At 42.2% G+C, this 19,429-nt stretch overlaps 1 protein-coding gene across 3 annotated transcripts in view; it reads right to left on the bottom strand.

Annotated features, from left to right (window-relative positions):
- Positions 1-7,985, bottom strand: part of LOC111957802 (rap guanine nucleotide exchange factor 1) — a 51,414-nt gene extending 43,429 nt beyond the window's left edge. The window contains exon 1 of one of the 3 annotated variants that reach the window (XM_023978818.2): positions 7,774-7,985. In XM_023978818.2, the coding sequence (XP_023834586.1) occupies positions 7,774-7,801 (28 nt within the window). In that variant the 5' untranslated portion in view covers positions 7,802-7,985. The remainder of the gene's footprint in view (positions 1-7,773) is intronic. The other 2 variants (XM_023978819.3, XM_023978820.2) reach the window with 2 other exon arrangements.
- Positions 7,986-19,429: the final 11,444 nt, after the last annotated feature.

Here is a 19,429-nt window from a genome sequence, read left to right as displayed (position 1 = left end):
CATAATTCCGTCACCGGGTGTAAATCCACTTCACTTGCTGTAGTTCAATAGCCCAAATATTTGTTTTCCCAAACTCAAGGTGCCATGTCATAGTTGACAAGCCATACTTTCTACAGACTTCTTTGAATCTTAAATTTGGAGCAGATACACTACACACACAAAGAATGTGGACACCCCTTCAAATGAATGGATTTGGCTATTTCAGCCACACCCGTTGCTGACAGGTAGAGGTCGACCGATTATGATTTTTTAACGCCGATACCGATTATTGGAGGACCAAAAATAGCAGATACCGATTAAATCGGCCTATATATATATAAATATTTTTGTAATAATGACAATTACAACAATACTGAATGAACACTTATTTTAGCTTAATATAATACATCAATAAAATCAATTTAACCTCAAATAAACAATGAAACATGTTCAATTTGGTTTAAATAATGCAAAAACAAAGTGTTGGAGAAGTAAAAGTGCAATATGTGCCATGTAAGAAAGCTAACGTTTAAGTTCATTGCTCAGAACATATGAAAGCTGGTGGTTCCTTTTAACATGAGTCTTCAATATTCCCAGGTAAGAAGTTTTAGGTTGTAGTTATTATAGGAATTATAGGATTATTTCTCTCTATACGATTTGTATTTCATATACCTTTGACTATTGGATGTTCTTATAGGCACTTTAGTATTGCCAGTGTAACAGTATAGCTTCCGTCCCTCTCCTCGCCCCTACCTGGGCTCGAACCAGGAACACATCGACACAGCCACCCTCGAAGCAGCGTTACCCATGCAGAGCAAGGGAACAACTACTCCAAGTCTCAGAGCGAGTGACGTTTGAACGCTATTAGCGGCACCCCGCTAACTAGCTAGCCATTTCAATCAGTTACACCAGCCTAATCTCGGGAGTTAATAGGCTTGAAGTCATAAACAGCGCATGCTTGAGCTAAGCATTGCGAAGAGCTGCTGGCAAAACGCACAAAATTGCTGTTTGAATGAATGCTTACGAGCCTGCTGGTGCCTACCATCGCTCAGTCAGACTGCTCTATCAAATCATAGACTTAATTATAACATAATAACACACAGAAACACGAGCCGTAGGTCATTAATTGGTCGAATCCGGAAACTATCATCTCGGGAAAAAAATATTTCAGTGAAATACGGAACCGTTCCGTATTTTATCTAACGGGTGATCCATAAGTCTAAATATTCCTGTTACATTGCACAACCTTCAATGTTATGTCATAAATACGTAAAATTCTGGCAATTAGTTCGCAACGAGCCAGGCGGCCCAAACGGTTGCATATACCCTGACTCTGCGTGCAATGAACGCAAGAGAAGTGACACAATTTTACCTGGTTAATATTGCCTGCTAATCTGGATTTCTTTAGCATAAATATGCAGGTTTAAAAAATATATACTTCTGTGTATTGATTTTAAGAAAGGCATTGATGTTTATGGTTAGGTAAGTCGTGGCCAACCCGGAAATTTTTTGGGTTTGGGGCTTTTTCCGCAAATGCGCTTTTGTTAAATCATCCCCCGTTTGGCGAAGTTGGCTGTCTTTGTTAGGAAGAAATAGTCTTCACACAGTTTGCAATGAGCTAGGCGCACCAAACTGCTGCATATACCCTGACTGTTGCAAGAGAAGTGACACCATTTTTCCTAGTTAAAAGAAATTCATGTTAGCAGGCAATATTAACTAAATACGCAGGTATAAAAAATATATACTTGTGTAATGATTTTAAGAAAAACATCAATGCCTATGGTTAGGTACATGTTGGAGCAACGACAGTCCTTTTTCGCGAATGCCACCGAATCAGATATATGCAACGCAGGACACGCTAGATAAACTAGTAATATCATCAACCATGTGAAGTTAACTAGTGATTATGATTGATTTATTGATTGTTTTTTATAAGATAAGTTTAATGCTAGCTAGCAACTTACCTAGGCTTCTTAATGCATTCGCGTAACACGCAGGCTCCTGGTGGAGTTCAATGTAATAAGGTGGTTAGAGCGTTGGACTAGTTAAACGTAAGGTTGCAAGATTGAATCCCCGAGCTGACAAGGTAAGTTCTGCCCCTGAACAAGGCAGTTAACCCACCGTTCCTAGGCCGTCATTGAAAATAAGAATGTGTTCTTAACTGACTTGCCTAGTTAAATAAAGGTGTAAAAAAATACATAAACATTTTTTATTTTATTTTTTGTCCAAATCGGTGTCCAAAAATACCGATTACCGATTGTTATGAAAACTTGAAATCGGCCCTAATTAAATCGGCCATTACCGATTAATCGGTCGACCTCTACTGACAGGTGTATAAAAATCGAGCACACAGCCACGCAATCTCCATATAAAAACATTGCAGTAGAATGGCCTTACTGAAGAGCTCAGTGACTTTCAACATGGCACAGCATACAATGACATTCTAGACGATTCTGTGCTTCCAACTTTGTGGCTACAGTTTGGGGAAGACCCTTTCGTACTTCAGCATGACAATGCCCCTGTGAACAAAGCGAGGTTCATAGAGAAATTATTTGTCAAGATTGGTGTGGAACTTGACTGGCCTGCACAGTTCCCTGACCTCAACCCCATTGAACACCTTTGGGATTAATTGGAACGCCGACTGCGAGCCAGGCCTAATCCCCCAACATCAGTGCCCGACCTCACTAATGCTCGTCGCTGAATGGAAGCCTTCCCAGAAGAGTGGAGGGAGTTGTGGCAGCAAACAGGGGACCAACTCCATATTGCCCATGATTTTGGAATTAGATTTTTTTTTTGACGAGCAGGTGTCCACATACTTCTCGTAAGTAGTGTATTTAACTTCTTATGGCTGGGGGCAGTATTGAGTAGCTTGGATGAATGCCCAGAGTAAACTGCCTGCTACGCAGGCCCAGAAGCTAAGATATGCATATAATTGGTAGATTTGGATAGAAAACATTCTGAAGTTTCTAAAACTGTTTGAATGATGTCTGTGAGTATAACAGAACTCATATGGCAGGCAAAAACCTGAGAAAAAATCCAACCAGGAAGTGGGAAATCTGAGGTTTGTAGGTTTTCAAATCTTTGCCTACCCAATATAGTGTCTATGGGGTCATATTGCACTTCCTACGGCTTCCACTAGATGTCAACAGTCTTTAGAACCTTGTTTCAGGCTTCTACGGTGAAGGGGGAGAGAATAAGAGCTGTTTGACTAAGGGGTCTGGCAGAAGGCCATGAGCTCAGTCAGGCGTGCGTCCGTGAGAGGTAGCTGCGTTCCTTTTCATTTCTAAAGACAAAGGAATTGTCCGGTTGGAATATTATTGAAGATTTATGAATAAAACATCCTAAAGATTGATTCTATACATCGTTTGACATGTTTCTACGAACTGTAATGGAATTTGACTTTTCGTCTGGCCTGCGCCTCGTGAATTTGGATTTGTGAACTAAACGCGTGAACAAAAAGGAGGTATTTGGACATAAATGACGGACATTATCGAACAAAACAAACATTTATTGTGGAACTGGGATTCCTGGGAGTGCATTCTGATGAAGATCATCAAAGGTTAGTGATTAATTTTATCTCCATTTCTGATTTTTGTGACTCCTGGCTGGAAAAATGGCTGTGTTTTTCTGTGACTAGGTGCTGACCTAACATAATCGCATGGTATGCTTTCGTCGTAAAGCCTTATTGAAATCGGACACTGTGGTGGGATTAACAACAAGTTTATCTTTAAAATGGTGTATAATACTTGTATGTTTGAGGAATTTTCATTATGAGATTTCTGTTGTTTGAATTTGGCGCCCTGCACTTTCACTGGCTATTATCATATCGATCCCGTTAACGGGATTTCAGCCGTAAGTTTACAGAGTTATTGGAAAACGTGGCCACATAAAAATCTGTGGGAGATTTTACAGTAATTCTGTTACCAAAGTATGCATCTGCACAGTTCTTTCACCAATTTTTCTACAGAAATTGTTAAAAGTAATCCTTGTGCATAGAGTTGTATGGTTTGTTAAACTTTGAAATCATGGTTTTTGTTTGGTATACATTTCAGAGTGGAAAAAAACTAGCAAAGCGTAATTCCGTTACTGTGAAATTTTCCAGTAGCACACACAGTAGCAAATACAATAGCATCTTGTAGGGTAGCCAGCAGATCCGACCCGCTTGCTTACAGCTGCACTGGGGTCGGACAGGCTTCTTGGGTAGATTACGACAACGCGGAGCCAGCGCAATATATGGCTCGGAAAAAACATACATCAATCCAGGGATGAGAAATACGCTGTACTCTGAATTGTCCCATTATCCCAACTGTTACACCGAGAAGATTGAACTCCTGCTAGTTTCAGTAAACAACCTTTTTCATCCTCATGCTAGCTAGCAGTAGCCACAGCAGCCATTATGGAATGTCACGTTGAACAACAAAGAAACTGATTGGCCCATTAATGGCCATTTCTCATTCCTGGATACAGGTATGTTTCCCGAACCATATCTCGGGCCGCTTACGGGGGGTGGTCTTAAACAGGAAGCCTGTCCGACCCTAGTGGAGCTGTAAGCAAGCGGGTCGGATCTGCTGGCTACTTGTAGGGGAGAAAGGACACTTGCTGCTCCACTTGCTTACACTAGCCTAAACCTTTTCCCATGGCTCATGAGTTACAACCTCCATTGGACAAACACCCAGCTCTTTAAATCAGACCCCATCTGTAGGCTACTACACCACAGAGTTTGTTTTAATTAGGCTGCAACACCTTTGAAACTCGTATTGGGACAACATCTCTAGAATTCCATGATGCTACTTGCTTGTTTCCACAAAACCACAAATTATAGCATAGTGTGGAATCCGAGCTTCCAATGAGAGTAGTAGCAGAATCTCTTTTGATTGGGAGGCCATGGCTCGACTTGGGCATATTGCTGCATGAAGGCTTCTCAGTCTCACTACTAAACCATTACGGAAAAGATACACCAGGAGCATATTTTCAATCCATTCATAACCAGAGACAGATATTTTAGTGCAAAAACAAACCAGGGAAATAGACTGAGTAGGGCATACTGTAAGTTGGACATACTTAGGGGTGGGACATACAGTGCATTCGGAAAGTATTCAGACCCCTTGACTCTTTCCACATTGTTACGTTAGGCCTTATTCTAAAGTTTTCCCCCATCAATCAACACACAATACCCCATAATGACAAAGCGAAAACAGGTTTTTAGAAATGTTTGCAAAACAGAAATACCTTATTTGCATAAGTACTCTGACCCTTTGCTATGAGAATCGAAATTGAGCTCAGGTGCATCCTGTTTCCATTGATCATCCCTGAGATGTTTCTACAACTTGACTGGATTCCACCGGTGGTAAATTCAATGGATTGGACATGATTTGGAAAGGCACACACCTGTCTATATAAGGTCCCACAGTTGACTGTGCAAGTCAAAGCAAAAACCAAGCCATGAGGTCAAAGGAATTGTCTGTAGAGCTCCTAGACAGGATTGTGTCTAGGCACAGATCTGGGGAAGGGTACAAAAAAATGTCTGCAGCATTGAAGGTCCCCAAGAATACAGTGGCCTCCATCATTCTTAAACGGAAGAAGTTTGGAACCACCTAGAGCTGACCACCTGGACAAACTGAGCAATCAGGGGAGAAGAGCCTTGGTCAGGGAGGTGACCAAGAACCTGATGCTTACTCTGCCAGAGCTCCAGAGTTCCTCTGTGGAGATGGGAGAACCTTCCAGATGGACAACCATCTCTGCAGCACTCCACCAATCAGAGTAGCCAGATGGAAGCAGTAAAAGAAGGCACATAACAGCCCGCTTGGAGTTTGCCAAAAGGCACCTAAAGAACTCTGACCATGAGAAACAAGATTCTCTGGTCTGATGAAACCAAGGTTGAACTCTTTGGCCTGAATGCCAAACTTGACGTCTGGAGGAAACCTGGCATCATCCCTACTGTGAAGCATTGTGGTGGCAGCATCATGCAGTGGGGGTGTTTTTCAGCAGCAGGGACTGGGAGACTAGTCAGGATAGAGGAAAAAAATGAACAGAGTAAAGTACAGAGAGATCCTTGATGAAAACCTGCTCCAAAGCTGGGGCCAATGTTCACCTAACAGGACAACAACCCTAAGCACACAGCCAAGACAACGCAGGAGTGACTACGGGACAAGTCTCTGAATGCCCTTGAGTGACCTAGCCAAAGCCCGGACCTGAACACGATCGAACAACTCTGGAAAAACCTGAAAATAGCTGTCCTATCAAACCTGACAGTGCATGAGAGGATCTGCAGAGAAGAATGTGAGAAACTCCCCAAATACAGGTGTGCCAAGCTTATATCATCATACCCAAGAAGACTCAAGGCTGTAATCACTGGCAAAGGTGCTTCAACAAAGTACTGAGTAAAGGGTCTGAATACTTATGTGAATGTGATATTTCCATTACATTTTTATAAAAGTGCAAAAATATCTAATAACCTGTTTTTTCTTTGTCATTATGGGGTATTGAGTGTAGATTTTCATCAATTTTAGAATAAGGCTATAACGTAACAAATATGGGGAAAAGTCAAGGGGTCTGGATACTTTTCGAATACACTGTACTTGGACAAATCAGGTATGAGTAACAAACATACCAAATTCATTCCAAGGTTGCAAAAAAAGATGGTTGGCTTGACTCCCGTCCATAGCAGTCTCAACTAGCTCTCTAGTGACAACTCACAAAATACATAGCTAGAAAACATACATGGTACAAGTGGCAACAGATGGGGACACTTGACTGAAGAGGAAGAGACTCTCCAGTCAAAGGAGGTTTTCAGTGTTCCGTGATATAGAGAACTAGCCATGACTCACAATAGTTCGAGAACCCAAGCTAAGGGGGAAACTCAAACACAGTGAATTAGACAAAGTACTTGTCATTCTCCTCGAATAGCTAGTGCCTGATTAGTAAAGTCAGTGCAGGTGGTGCATGAGGTACTGTAATATTACCAACCCAGATTAGTACGTTACCAGTATTGCCTATAAAAATCATAGGGATGGAAAAAACACTAAGGTTACTGTACTAACGTTAGCCTACTAATTTACAGTACCTAGCTAGACCCCACCACGTATCCTAGAATGAATGACGACAACTGTCACTGTGCATCTTAAAAGTAACATGGATTAGCAAACTAGGTTAGGATGTAGCTAAAGCAGTTAGCTACTTAACGAAAGTTTAGTACTGTTACGGTCAAGACAACATTCTATTCGGGCTACAGCTGACTGTACTATAGTTACCTACAGTAGCTAGTCATATTCTATAACGTTAAATTCGTCACCATCTTTTCAGAAAAAAAGGCAGCTAGCGTTAGCTAGCTAACTTGACTAATATAACCCGAATATAGCAACATTGTAGCTACCTATAACACAAGTTATGAAAATCGCTAGCTAACATTAGTTAGCTACCTAAATGTTTTCCATTTCAATAACGTTAGCTAGTTAGCCTAGCATGTAGATAGCAAATCTATCCAATTCTAGCGCACTCTAGCTAGAAATCAAATATTATCTGGCTCGCTAACTAACAACAACAATAACAACTCACTAGGTAGTTAAACACTGATTGAATGTTTAGCAAATATTGACTATGTAGTAGATAGCCAGCTAGCTACTGTTACCGCAACAATGTGGAAGTTTGGTGTTAGAATCGGCCTTTGATCCACAACTAGACCAAACCACACTGGCTGGCCGCATTTCTGGCTACAAGAAGAGGCAGACAAACCCCAGACTAACAGCTAGCTAACGTTAGCTATTTATCTAGCTAGTCCAGTCTAGACGAGCTTACCTTGCTTACTCTCTATTTTCCCCGACATTTCGAAGCAGAGACGGTAACGTTAAACAAATGAAATCCAGGGAGGTATGTTGTCCGTTTATTCTCTTTTAATCCCACATCCTTTAGCCAAAGCACTTTAGCTCGGACCGTTCCGACGCAAATACAACAGCCAGCCAGACCCCGATGATGATGATGATGATGGGTAGACTAGCAGCAGACAACTCGGTGCTGTATCACAATCAACACCTCCCTCTTGCGGCTGGAATTAAGAAATGTGGGCGCACGGGACGGAAAGGTGTGCCCTCAGGTGATGGATTTAGCTAGACTAATCAGATTCAAGAGAGAGAGGGAGAGACGTTATTGACTCTCTTTTTTAATTATACATGGTTCAGTATAGGAAATAGGAGAGAAAAAAAAAATTGTACATATTATGGTTTTAGTGGAGTATGCAGCCCATATTATTCAAAAACAGTAGCTAATTGCAGTGGCATGTATTCATGGATGCCAAGGGATGCCAGGCCTCCCCCAAAAACAAATAAAACATATTTATAAAATAATTTATCTTTGGTCTCTGTGTTTTCAAAAGTTTCCTTCAATTTGCACGAGGCTGAATGTATCTCACTGGAAAAAGCATCAAACTGAGCGAAACAGCGCTCCTCTGTTTCTGTATGTGTAGGCCATCTATCTGATGCTGTCTGGTCATAAACAGTATGACATTGTTGCCGCCAATAGCATTGAATGCAAGGGAAGCCAGCAATCATTTGGCCTCGCTTGAGAAAAAAAGTAGAAAGTAATAGCCAATCAGCATTGAGCTAAAACGATTCAGCTCAACTGTGTAAAGGAACGCCAGTTTGGATTAGGCTTCACTCCATCACATCGCATCAAGAGCAATATGTCATTGACAGAAACAACTTGAATTGTTGCATCTTGTTGTGTTGTTGTCCTACGGTGGCTAACTAGCTAGCTAAAATGGTCTGTTTCCTAAATTAGCCACGAATGGAGATAGGGATTTGGACTTGGTGTGTGGTTTTACTTATCTCCGTACTGGCCAATGATTATAATGGCGATTCTGATCCAACCATACATTCATACTTTGTGCCCCTGGACTGAGAGGATGTAGAAGTCTAATGTTAACTAGCTAACGTTGTCCATGAAATGAAGTTAGGCTTGCGAGCGAGCATTTTAGCCAGGTAGCCTAGGACAACAAAAAATAAAAGTGTGTACTGTATGACAGTCATAGACCATTTAATCAACATAATATATGTCACTTAGCAGATGCTTTTATCCAAAGCAATTTACAGTCATATGGGCATACATTTTACGTATGGGTGGCTCCGGGAATCAAACCTGCTACCCTGGCATTCATTACAAACACCATGCTCTACCAACTGAGCTACACAGGATGGAAGAGAGGAGGATGGCATTGGCATTCCTCTACAAGTAGAGTCAGTCAACATGTTTTTTCTACTTGCACAACACACACACACACCCACACACACCCAAACACACACACACACACACACCACACACACACACACACACACACACACACATCACAACAATAGGACAGCCGCCTCAACGTATTTAGCTTACGTTGATTGGACTAAATTGTTTTTTGGTATCTTTTAGTTGTAACTGTATTAGACTAAGCATAGGTGATTTGATGCTGTTGAAATGTTGAAGTTGAAATTGTGTTGGAATATTGGAGGCAGCTCTGTTTTCTTTGCAACTTGCTGTAACTCTTTAGTAGTCTGAAAATGTCGGAACCATGATTGCATGACTGTTGGTCATGTAACTGTTTGTTACATGCAATATGCTTCGTGGACTTCATCGGACAGACATTGCACTCCGGTTTTGTGATGAAACAAAGGTGTATATCACGGTCGCAAGGCATATGAACTAACAGGTTATAGAGCAAACAAAGCAATTATCACAATAAAATCTCTGAAGTTGGAGACTTTTATCTCCCTCAACAACTTTAAACATCTGCTATCCGAGCAGCTAACCGATCGCTGCAGCTGTACATAGTCCATCGGTATATAGCCACCCAATTTACCTACCTCACCCCATACTGCTTTTATTTATTTACTTTTCTGCTCTTTTGCACACCAGTATCTCTGCTTGCACATGATCATCTGATGATTTATCACTCCAGTGTTAATCTGCTAAATTGTAATTATTCGATTTATTGCCTACATCCTCTGCCTTTTGCACACATTGTATATAGATTCTCTTTTTTTCTACCATGTTATTGACTTGTTTATTGTTTACTCCATGTGTAACTCTGTGTTTGTTGTTGTTCCATGCTATGCTTTATCTTGGCCAGGTCGCAGTTGCAAATGAGAACTTGTTCTCAACTAGCCTACCTGGTTAAATAAAGGTGAAATAAAATAAATAAAAATAAAATAGTGATTTTACCCATGTACCGCTACTGGCTAAATGTTGCAGTGGACCCCTTGCCTCCTTAATGAAGTATGTAGTGAACATACACTGAGTTTACAAAACATGATCTTCCCATGACATATAGTAGATTGACCAGGTGAATACCTTATTGAATCCCTTATTGATGTCACCTGTTAAATCCACTTCAATCATTGTCGATGAAGGGTAAGAGACGGGATAAATAATTATTTTTAAGCCTCGAGACATGGATTATGAATGAGCAAGACAAACAGGCAAAAGGGGGTTAAACTCTAATGTTTTGCACACTCAGTGTAGAGCAGCGGAAGTATTCCGTTTGAGTTGTCAGGCAAGTCGACCCTAATCGATAAAATGATAAATCAGAAAATATGAATTGATATTTAAGAGACAAGAGCAATTAGTTAAGGTAAAATCTGGGTTATGTCCTGCTCTTCAATGATCATTTCAATTGATGATATTGTTGCGACCTTTGTACAACAGCTAGCAACCCTGTCCAATGGTTCAGACCTCTTGGTGTAAAGGTTAAGGTGTTGGGCTGACAGCAGCAGTAACAAACTCAAGGCCGGAGCTATCCCTAAACTTGCTACATTGGTGTCTGAAGTGGCATGGCACCCTGGTGAGGCCATCGAGAGTGTGAGGGTCTCAAGAGTGTGGGATGCACTCTCCAAAGGAAGGGGGTTGAGCAGCGACCTTGGTACAACACCAAGCAACCTCATCAAGAGGTTATGACCTCTTGGGTTAACTGACAGCCACAGGGACATATGAAGTAAAAATATTAACAATGGATTAAGATTAATACAACTGTAGCCAGAGTTGGATTAATAATACATTTGAATTAATAAAGTATTGTATTGTATTTGCGCTCCTACTTGTGCTGCTGCTTTTTAGCAGCCTTAAACTATGAGAAAATGAACTCCATTGTAACCCTATTCTTTATCATTAAATTCCTACAGAAGAGGTGACTAATAAGTCTAGAAATCATGGTTACACAACTTTGGATTTTGGTATATGAAAAGGTAACACATTCATAATACATTTTTGTGATCAAATACAAATCACAGGGCATATTATTAACTGAAATGGGCTGACCAACTAGCAAGTGTCTTCACTGACATTTTCAACCTCTCCCTGTCTGAGTATGTAATACCAACATGTTTCAAGCAGACCGCCATAGTCCCTGTGCTCAAGGACACTAAGGTAACCTGCCTAAATGACTACCAACCCGTAGCACTCACGTCTGTAGCCAGGAAATGCTTTGAAAGGCTGGTCATGGCTCACATCAACACCATTAGCCCAGAAACCCTAGACCCACTCCAGTTTGCATACCACACCAACAGATCCACAGATGATGCAATCTGTATTGCACTCCACACTGCTCTTTCACACCTGGACAAAAGGAACACCTATGTGAGAATGCTATTCATTGACTACAGCTCAGCATTCAACACCATAGTGGCCTCAAAGCTCATCACTAAGCTAAGGACCTTGGGACTAAAGACCTCCCTCTGCAACTGGATCCTGGACTTCCTGACGGGCCACCACCAGGTGATACGGGTAGGTAGCAACACATCTGCCACGCTGATCCTCAACACGGGGGCCCCTCAGGGGTGCGTGCTCAGTCCCCTCCTGTACTCCCTGTTCACTCATGACTGCACGGCCAGGCATGACTCCAACACCATCATTAAGATTGCTGATGACAACAGTGGAAGGCCTGATCACAGACAAAGATGAGACAGCCTATAGGGAGAATGTCAGAGACCTGACCGTGTGGTGCAAGGACAACAACTTCTCCCTCAACGCAATCAAGACAAAGGAGATGATTGTGGACTACAGGAAAAGGAGAACCGAGCATGCCCCCATTCTCATTGATGGGGCTGTAGTGGAGCAGGTTGAGAGCTTCAAGTTCTTTGGCGTCCACATCACCAACAAACTAACATGGTCAAAGCACACCAAGACAGTCGTGAAGAGGGCACAACCGAACATATTCCCCCTCAGGAGACGGAAAAGTTTTGGCATGGGTCCTCAGATTCTCAAAAGCTTTTACAGCTGCCCCATCGAGAGCATCCTGACCGGTTGCATCACTGCCTGGTATGGCAACTGCTCGGCATCCAACCTCAAAGCACTACAGAGGGTAGTGCGTACGGCCCAGTACATCACCGGGGCCAAGCTTCCTGCCATCCAGGAGCTCTATATATCAGGTGGTGTCATAGGAAGGCCCTAAAAATTATCAAAGACTCCAGCCACCCTAGTCATAGACTGTTCTCTCTGCTACCGCACGGCAAGCGGTACCGGAGTGCCAAGTCTAGGTCCAAGAGGCTCCTAAATAGCTTGTACCCCCAAGCCATAAGACTCCTGAACAGCTAATCAAATGGCTACCCAGATTATTTGCATTGCCCCCCCTCTACCTACATAACTCTACCAACATGTACATATTACTATCAAGAATCAAGGTAAGACCCAGATGCAGACTGTCGAAGTAACACTGTTTATTGTGGCAACAGGGGCAGGCAAAGACAGGTCAAGGCAAGCAGGGGTCGAAAAGCCAGGGTAAGGCAAAGGTACAGGACGGCAGGTGGACTCAGGGTCAGGGACAGGCAGAGTTCAGTAATCCAGAGGTGGTGCAAAGATACAGGACGGCAGGCAGGCTCAGGGTCAGGCGGGCGGGTACAGGGTCAAGACAGGCAAAGGTCAAAAAACAGGAGGACGAGGAAAGAGAAGCTGGGAAACAATAGGAGCTGACAGGATACAACACTGGTTAGCTTGAACGAACAAGGCGAACTGGCAACAAACAGACAGAGAACACAGGTATAAAAACACAGCGGAATAATAGGGAAGATGGGCGAAACCTGGAGGGGGTGGAGACAAGCACAAGGACAGGTGAAACAGATCAAGCCGTTACCTCAATTACCTCGACACCGGTGCCCCCTGTATATAGCCCCGCTATTGTTATTTACTGCTGCTCTTTAATTATTTGTTCTTCTGATCTCTTCATTTTATTTTTGTTTTACATTTTCATAGATATTTTCTTAAAACTGCATTGCTGGTTAAGGGCTTGTAAGTAAGCATTTCACTGTAGGGTCTATAGCTGTTGTATTCGGCGCATGTGACAAATATATATATTTTTTTTTGATTTAAATAGAAGTCAGCAGGAAATCTGACAGATTGTGCCTTTCAATAAAGTTAATTATTGAAGAGACTTCAGGATGGTTGGGCAGGGATGCACTAGCATGGCTGACGCGACCCAAGTGCCTCACAGCGCAGGGAGAGCTGTGACCACACTGGTCCGGAAAGGAGGCTGTTTTTAATATAATATTAGCTGAGAAATTATGCGACGCGTTTGATTGGTTTCTCAAATGTTTTTTTTTCCCTTCGGGGGTTGAGACCTCTCATTGTTTGGATTTGAAAATACGACCATTGTAATGGAAGGGAGTGGCGTTCGGGGGCTGAGTGTGGCTATGTATGTGGGTGTTTGAGTGAGAAAGATACAGATGAGAATCATCTAGTAAAAGCACAGCCTCGTCATTATCAACGCATTGTGTCGACATCAAAGAGCCATTCCAGACTCTGAAGTCAGGAGGCCTTCAAGAGTTAGGTGTTAGCCAGACTAGGGATGCACTACCTCGGCTCAGGGAAACATACAGTTGAAGTCGGAAGTTTACATACACCTTAGCCAAATACATTTAAACTCAGTTTTTCACATTTCCTGACATTTAATCCCAGTAAAAATTCCCTGTTTCAGGTCAGTTAGGATCACCACTTTATTTTAAGAATGTGAAATGTCAGAATAATAATGGAGATCTATCTATTTTGTGAAGTGCACCAGTCCCTCCTGCAGGAAAGCACCCCCACAACATGATGCTGCCACCCCCGTGCTTCACGGTTGGGATGGTGTTCTTCGACTTGCAAGCATCCCCATTTTTCCTCCAAACATAACGATGGTCATTATGGCAAACAGTTATATTTTTAGTTTCATCAGACCAGAGGACATTTCTCCAAAAAGTACGATCTTTGTCCCCATGTGCAGTTGCAAACCGTAGTCTGGCTTTTTTATGGCGGTTTTGGAGTAGTGGCTTCTTCCTTGCTGAGCAGCCTTTCAGGTTATTTCCTCTGATTTTCCCATGATGTCAAGCAAAGAGGCACTGAGTTTGAAGGTAGGCCTTGAAATACATCCACAGGTACACCTCCAATTGACTCAAATTATGTAAATTAGTCTATCAGAAGCTTCTAAAGCCATGACATAATTTTCTGGAATTTTCCAAGCTGTTTAAAGGCACAGTCAACTTAGTGTATGTAAACTTCTGACTTCAACTGTATGTACTGTATCTATTATGCCCATTTGAAGTTATCTCCAAAAGCAACTCTACCACAACCTATTAATATTCCTTTTGTTATATCCACTTGGTTTATTGGTGGCCACTAGATGGCCATCTATCTCTATCATCTTTCATCAACTAGTTGCTCAACAAGGTGATTGATTTGATGCTCAGGAGCAGGTGAGTTTTCTTCTGCAACCTAATTAAATGTATGTATCTTTTATTGAACAAGGAAAGTTACTTCAAGATTGACATTCTCTTTAAGTGAACCCTTGTCAAGAAAAGCAGCATATAAATACACAATACCTTTAAAGCCCTTAGATTGTACTCCATTATGTACATCTTAAAATGTGACCAATAATGACTTATTGGTCATTTATCATGCATTGACTTGACAAAATATTTTCTCTTTTAATTATGTGACTCTTACTGTACATTATTGTAGTAAATATACACCCCCACAGTAGGCTTGAAAGGCTAAGGGTGACACAGCAATTTTAATTGATTGATGAGGACTTTCCTTTTTCAATCATTAATATTACAATAGTTATGAAAACTCTGCTGCTTCTGGTTATGAGTAATCTAGCCTTCCCATTGGTTTATCTTATATTTCTGTTGTAACGATTACAACTATACTGAACAAAAATATAAACGCAACTAGGCCATAATTAGGCCATAATCTATGGATTTCACATGAATGGGCAGGGGTGTAGCCATGGGTGGGCCTTGGAGGGCATAGGTCCACCCACTGGAGAGCCAGGCACAGCCAATCAGAATGAGTTTTCCCCCCAAAAAGGGCTTTATTACAGACATAAATACTTCTCAGAACCACCCTCCCCTCCTCAGACGATCCCACAGGTGAAGAAGCTGGATGTGGAGGTCCTGAGCTGGCATGGTAACACGTGTCTGCGGTTGTGAGGCCGGTTGGACGTACTGCCAATATTCTCTAAAACAACATTGGCCGTGGCTTATGGTAGAGAAAAGAACATTCAATTCTCTGGCAACAACTCTGTTGTACATTCCTGCACTCAGCATGACAATTGCACGCTCCTTCAAAACTTTAGACATCTGTGGCATTGTGTTGTGTGACAAAACTGCACATTTTAGAGTGGCATTTTATTGTCCCCAGCACAAGGTGCTGTAATGATCATGCTGTTTAAACAGCTACTTGATATGTCACACCTGTCCAGTGGATTAATTATCTTGGCAAAAGAGAAATGCTCACTAAAAGGGATGTAAACAAATTTGTGCACAACATTTGAGAGAAAAAAGCTTTTTGTGCGTATGGAACATTTCTGGGTTCTTTTATATCAGCACATGAAACATGGGACCAACACTTTACATGTTGCGTTTATATTTTTGTTCACTATACATTTTGGTAGATGGTTTGTGAACAGCGTTCCTACATACTGCAGAGAAGGCTTGTTTAAATGTATTGATCTGTTTTAGAGGGAGGTACTGTATCTGCCATAGGGTGTAGTTGCTAATTAGGCCCAACCGCTGGCAATGAGTTACTGGACGGGGTAAAACACAAAACCTAAAGACCCACACATCAAAGTGGGTTTGCCGTGGCTCCATATCCATCTCATCAATAAAAATGTTGACATTTTAGCACACTGGTATCACAATTTGTTTTTGGAGCCCAGGAGGTTGCCTAAGATATCAGTAATTCATTATTCATCTCAATTATTTTGTTTCAGTTGCAGTTTTGTCTGCTGTTCTCCTTTTTTCTTTCCCATATTTTTTAAGAAAAGTCCCCTGGTTACCATTAAGTCTATGGGCAATTAGTTAACAGCAAAAGAGGCGCACAAAAAGCTACACCCAGCGTTAAGCGAGTGGTCTAATTCATTAACAGTTTCTCTATTAGTTCTGTAAATAATAAACACGATCGTACCCTCTCCATCATCCCCTGTGAACAAATACAGTCAGCATCAGGCACTCAGTATCTGTTGTATGTGTTCAGCTGAAAATCAAATAGTAGTATACTCAGTCTACGCACTTCTCACTGCCTCAGTCTATTTATTATCCAAGACCAAATTTACATTCCTGCGAGAGAGGGGTGGGGGGTGAGGGGGTGTAGAAGGTAGATGAAGGCATGCATTTTTGAATTCATGAAAAGTGAGAATCATGCTTTTCCATTTTGTGTGGGGTAAAAATGTGACATGCAGAACTTTCTGTCCAGAATGACTTTCTCAGTAAACACATTCTGACAGGCCATGTTTAATGTAAACCCAACCGGCTACACCGTTGTGTGTGCAACAACGGTGTCTTTGCGGCTCGACACAAACACAACTTTTTTGGTGCTATCTGAAAGTTTGCACACTCATTTCACCCTCAAGACATAGTAACAGAAACGCTGTCAGCCATTCCCATATAAATGACATGATGATAAGGTAATGCATCTTCATGTTACCTGTACATTGACACATTACCCGCCAATATCCTCTGTCATACCACATGAATAATCTCTGTTGGATCATTTAGGCTGGGGTTACTATATTCAAGTTGTTTCAGTAGTACACTCTTAGGGTGTTTTCACATATAGTCCTCTTTAAAATAACTGATCTCAGTCCTCTTTAAAGAGAACTCTGGGGTAAAAAAAAAAAAAAAGGCGAAATAACCCAGTTCTCTTTGTTTTCACGCCGCCCTTGCCTTTGAACGAGGACTCAACTCTTTTGCCAGTTTACGTCATCTATTTTTGTGATCCGAGTCCTCCTTGAATTCACATTGCTATGTTTAGAAAAGAAACAAGATCTTTTGCCAGCATTCACTCAATGCACTCTGGGTTTTTACAAAGTGCAGGACAAGCCATTCCATCAGAACATGTTATCAGACAGCTAGATACTGTACTTACATTTTGAGCTAGAATAGATTTTGTACCTTATGTTGTGATTCTCACCAAATATGTTGTTTTCTTCTCACACTATTCAAACCCCTCATTCTATGAAACAGCACATGAAGTTCTCTTAGCCAATAGACCACATTATGAAAACAGACAATCTGAATTGAAAACTCCACACATATTTTCGAATTTCTGTGCATCCTTGGCAACCGCTACTCAATATCCAAAAACAGCACAACTTTTTTCTCCGAACCTGCACATCATCATCTTCTCTCGTTTGTAGCACCAATGTGGAGGGGTTATGGCAGGGGAAACGGTGTTGCAGTAGTCTAGTGTGTGGTGCGGCAATAACGACAAGTGAACCTGGGGAGCTTTGTGTTCATATTGCCCTAAAAAAGGGAACCGGACCGCTGAATTGAAGCGGACTGAACTCAGACCACCTCTTGAGATGGTCTCAGTTTGGTTCGCTTTGGGGGCTCTATTCCGGGGTCTGAGTTCCATTAAGCGAACTGCACTGAGTTCAAAACAATTGTCTGAAAGGGACCAAGTGTGAAAACACCCTTAGAAAAAAAGGATCTATCTAGAACCTAAAAGTGTTCTTCGGCTGTCCCAGTAGGAGAATCCTTTGAAGAAACCCTTTTGGGTTCCATGTAGAACCCTTTCCAAAAGGGTTCTATGTGGAACCAAAAAGGGTTCTATGTGGAACCAAAAAGGGTTATCCCTGGAACCAAAAAGGGTTCTCCTATGGGGAGAGCCAAAGGACCCTTTTGGAACCCTTTTTTCTAAGAGTGTAGTTGTTCAATGGAAAAGTGACATTAGCTGTGCTACTGCAAGAGGTTTGAAAAAGATGCCCACTCTTCCATCCTCGGCAAAGGTCACTTCCAACACACTGCAGTGGGACTATGGCTGTCGAAGTACATAGACAGCTGGGCCAAACCACTCATCCATCACGAGCTGCCACACACCCCAATAACAGGGGAATTAAGAACAAGTCCAGAGATCAATACATTATTTAGGAGGCAGCATGCAGATTAGTGATGAAAATCAATGAGTATCCCCCACCCCATCACCCCACCCCTCTCTCTCATTTTCTGACTCACTCTAGCTTACCCGTCTCTCTTTCTGACCCTCTTCCCCTTTTCTCTTTCTCTTCCTCTCTCTCTCATTCTCTAGTTCCCTGTCTCTCGTTCTCTCACCCCCCACACCCCCACACACACTCACACACTTTCTGTGTGCACATGGTGATTGCTGACAAATTTTGCTTAAATAATTCTGTAAAATGTAAAACCACACCCAGGCCTGAGAGCTGCATCGTTCCCATCTATTATCAATACAGGCCTTGACAAGTGTTCCATAAAAGAGAAGAGGAAGGAAGAAGGCATCTCATCCCAAGCCCCTGTTAGCGGAGTCACATTGTTATATTCCAGGTGATAGGCCTTGCGATTAAATAAATTCTTCTTGATGGTAATCTCTGGTCTCTGAGTGGATATCCCCTCCACATCTCTGATCTCTGAGCTACTATCTCCTCCACATCTCTGATCTCTGGTCTCTGAGCTACTATCTCCTCCACATCCCTAATCTCTGGTCTCTGAGCTGCTATCCCCTCCACATCTCTGATCGCTGGTCTCTGAGCTGCTATCCCCTCCACATCTCCGATCTCTGGTCTCTGAGCTGCTATCCCCTCCACATCTCTGATCTCTGGTCTCTGAGTGCTATCGCCTCCACATTGCTGATCTCTGGTCTCGTGAGCTGCTATCCCCCTCCAATCTCCGAATCTCTGGTCTCTGACTGCTATCCCGCGCCTTCACACTCTCTACATCCTCGCTGGGTCTCTGACTGCCCCTTTTAAATCCCCTCCACATCTCTGATCCTTCTGTCTCTGAGCCTGCTATCCTCAAATGTCGGTGATTCATATGTGACAATTATGTGTGTAATGTGTGTTTCATAGCTATATTTGGCAAAGAAAGCCATCGAGCAAAGACTGTGTCTGTGCGTTCTCTCCAAGATGCCATTGATTGACTACCGGAATCCAAAATAGCTTTTTTCTTGGATGCTCTTGAGCTTGCTATCCCCTCCCTTGCTGTCCGGGTGT

This window comes from Salvelinus sp. IW2-2015, linkage group LG33 (assembly GCF_002910315.2).
Source record: "Salvelinus sp. IW2-2015 linkage group LG33, ASM291031v2, whole genome shotgun sequence".
Lineage (NCBI taxonomy): Eukaryota > Metazoa > Chordata > Actinopteri > Salmoniformes > Salmonidae > Salvelinus > Salvelinus sp. IW2-2015.
Note: the sequence above shows the minus strand (reverse complement) of the source record. Positions and strands in the feature narration are given on the sequence as shown.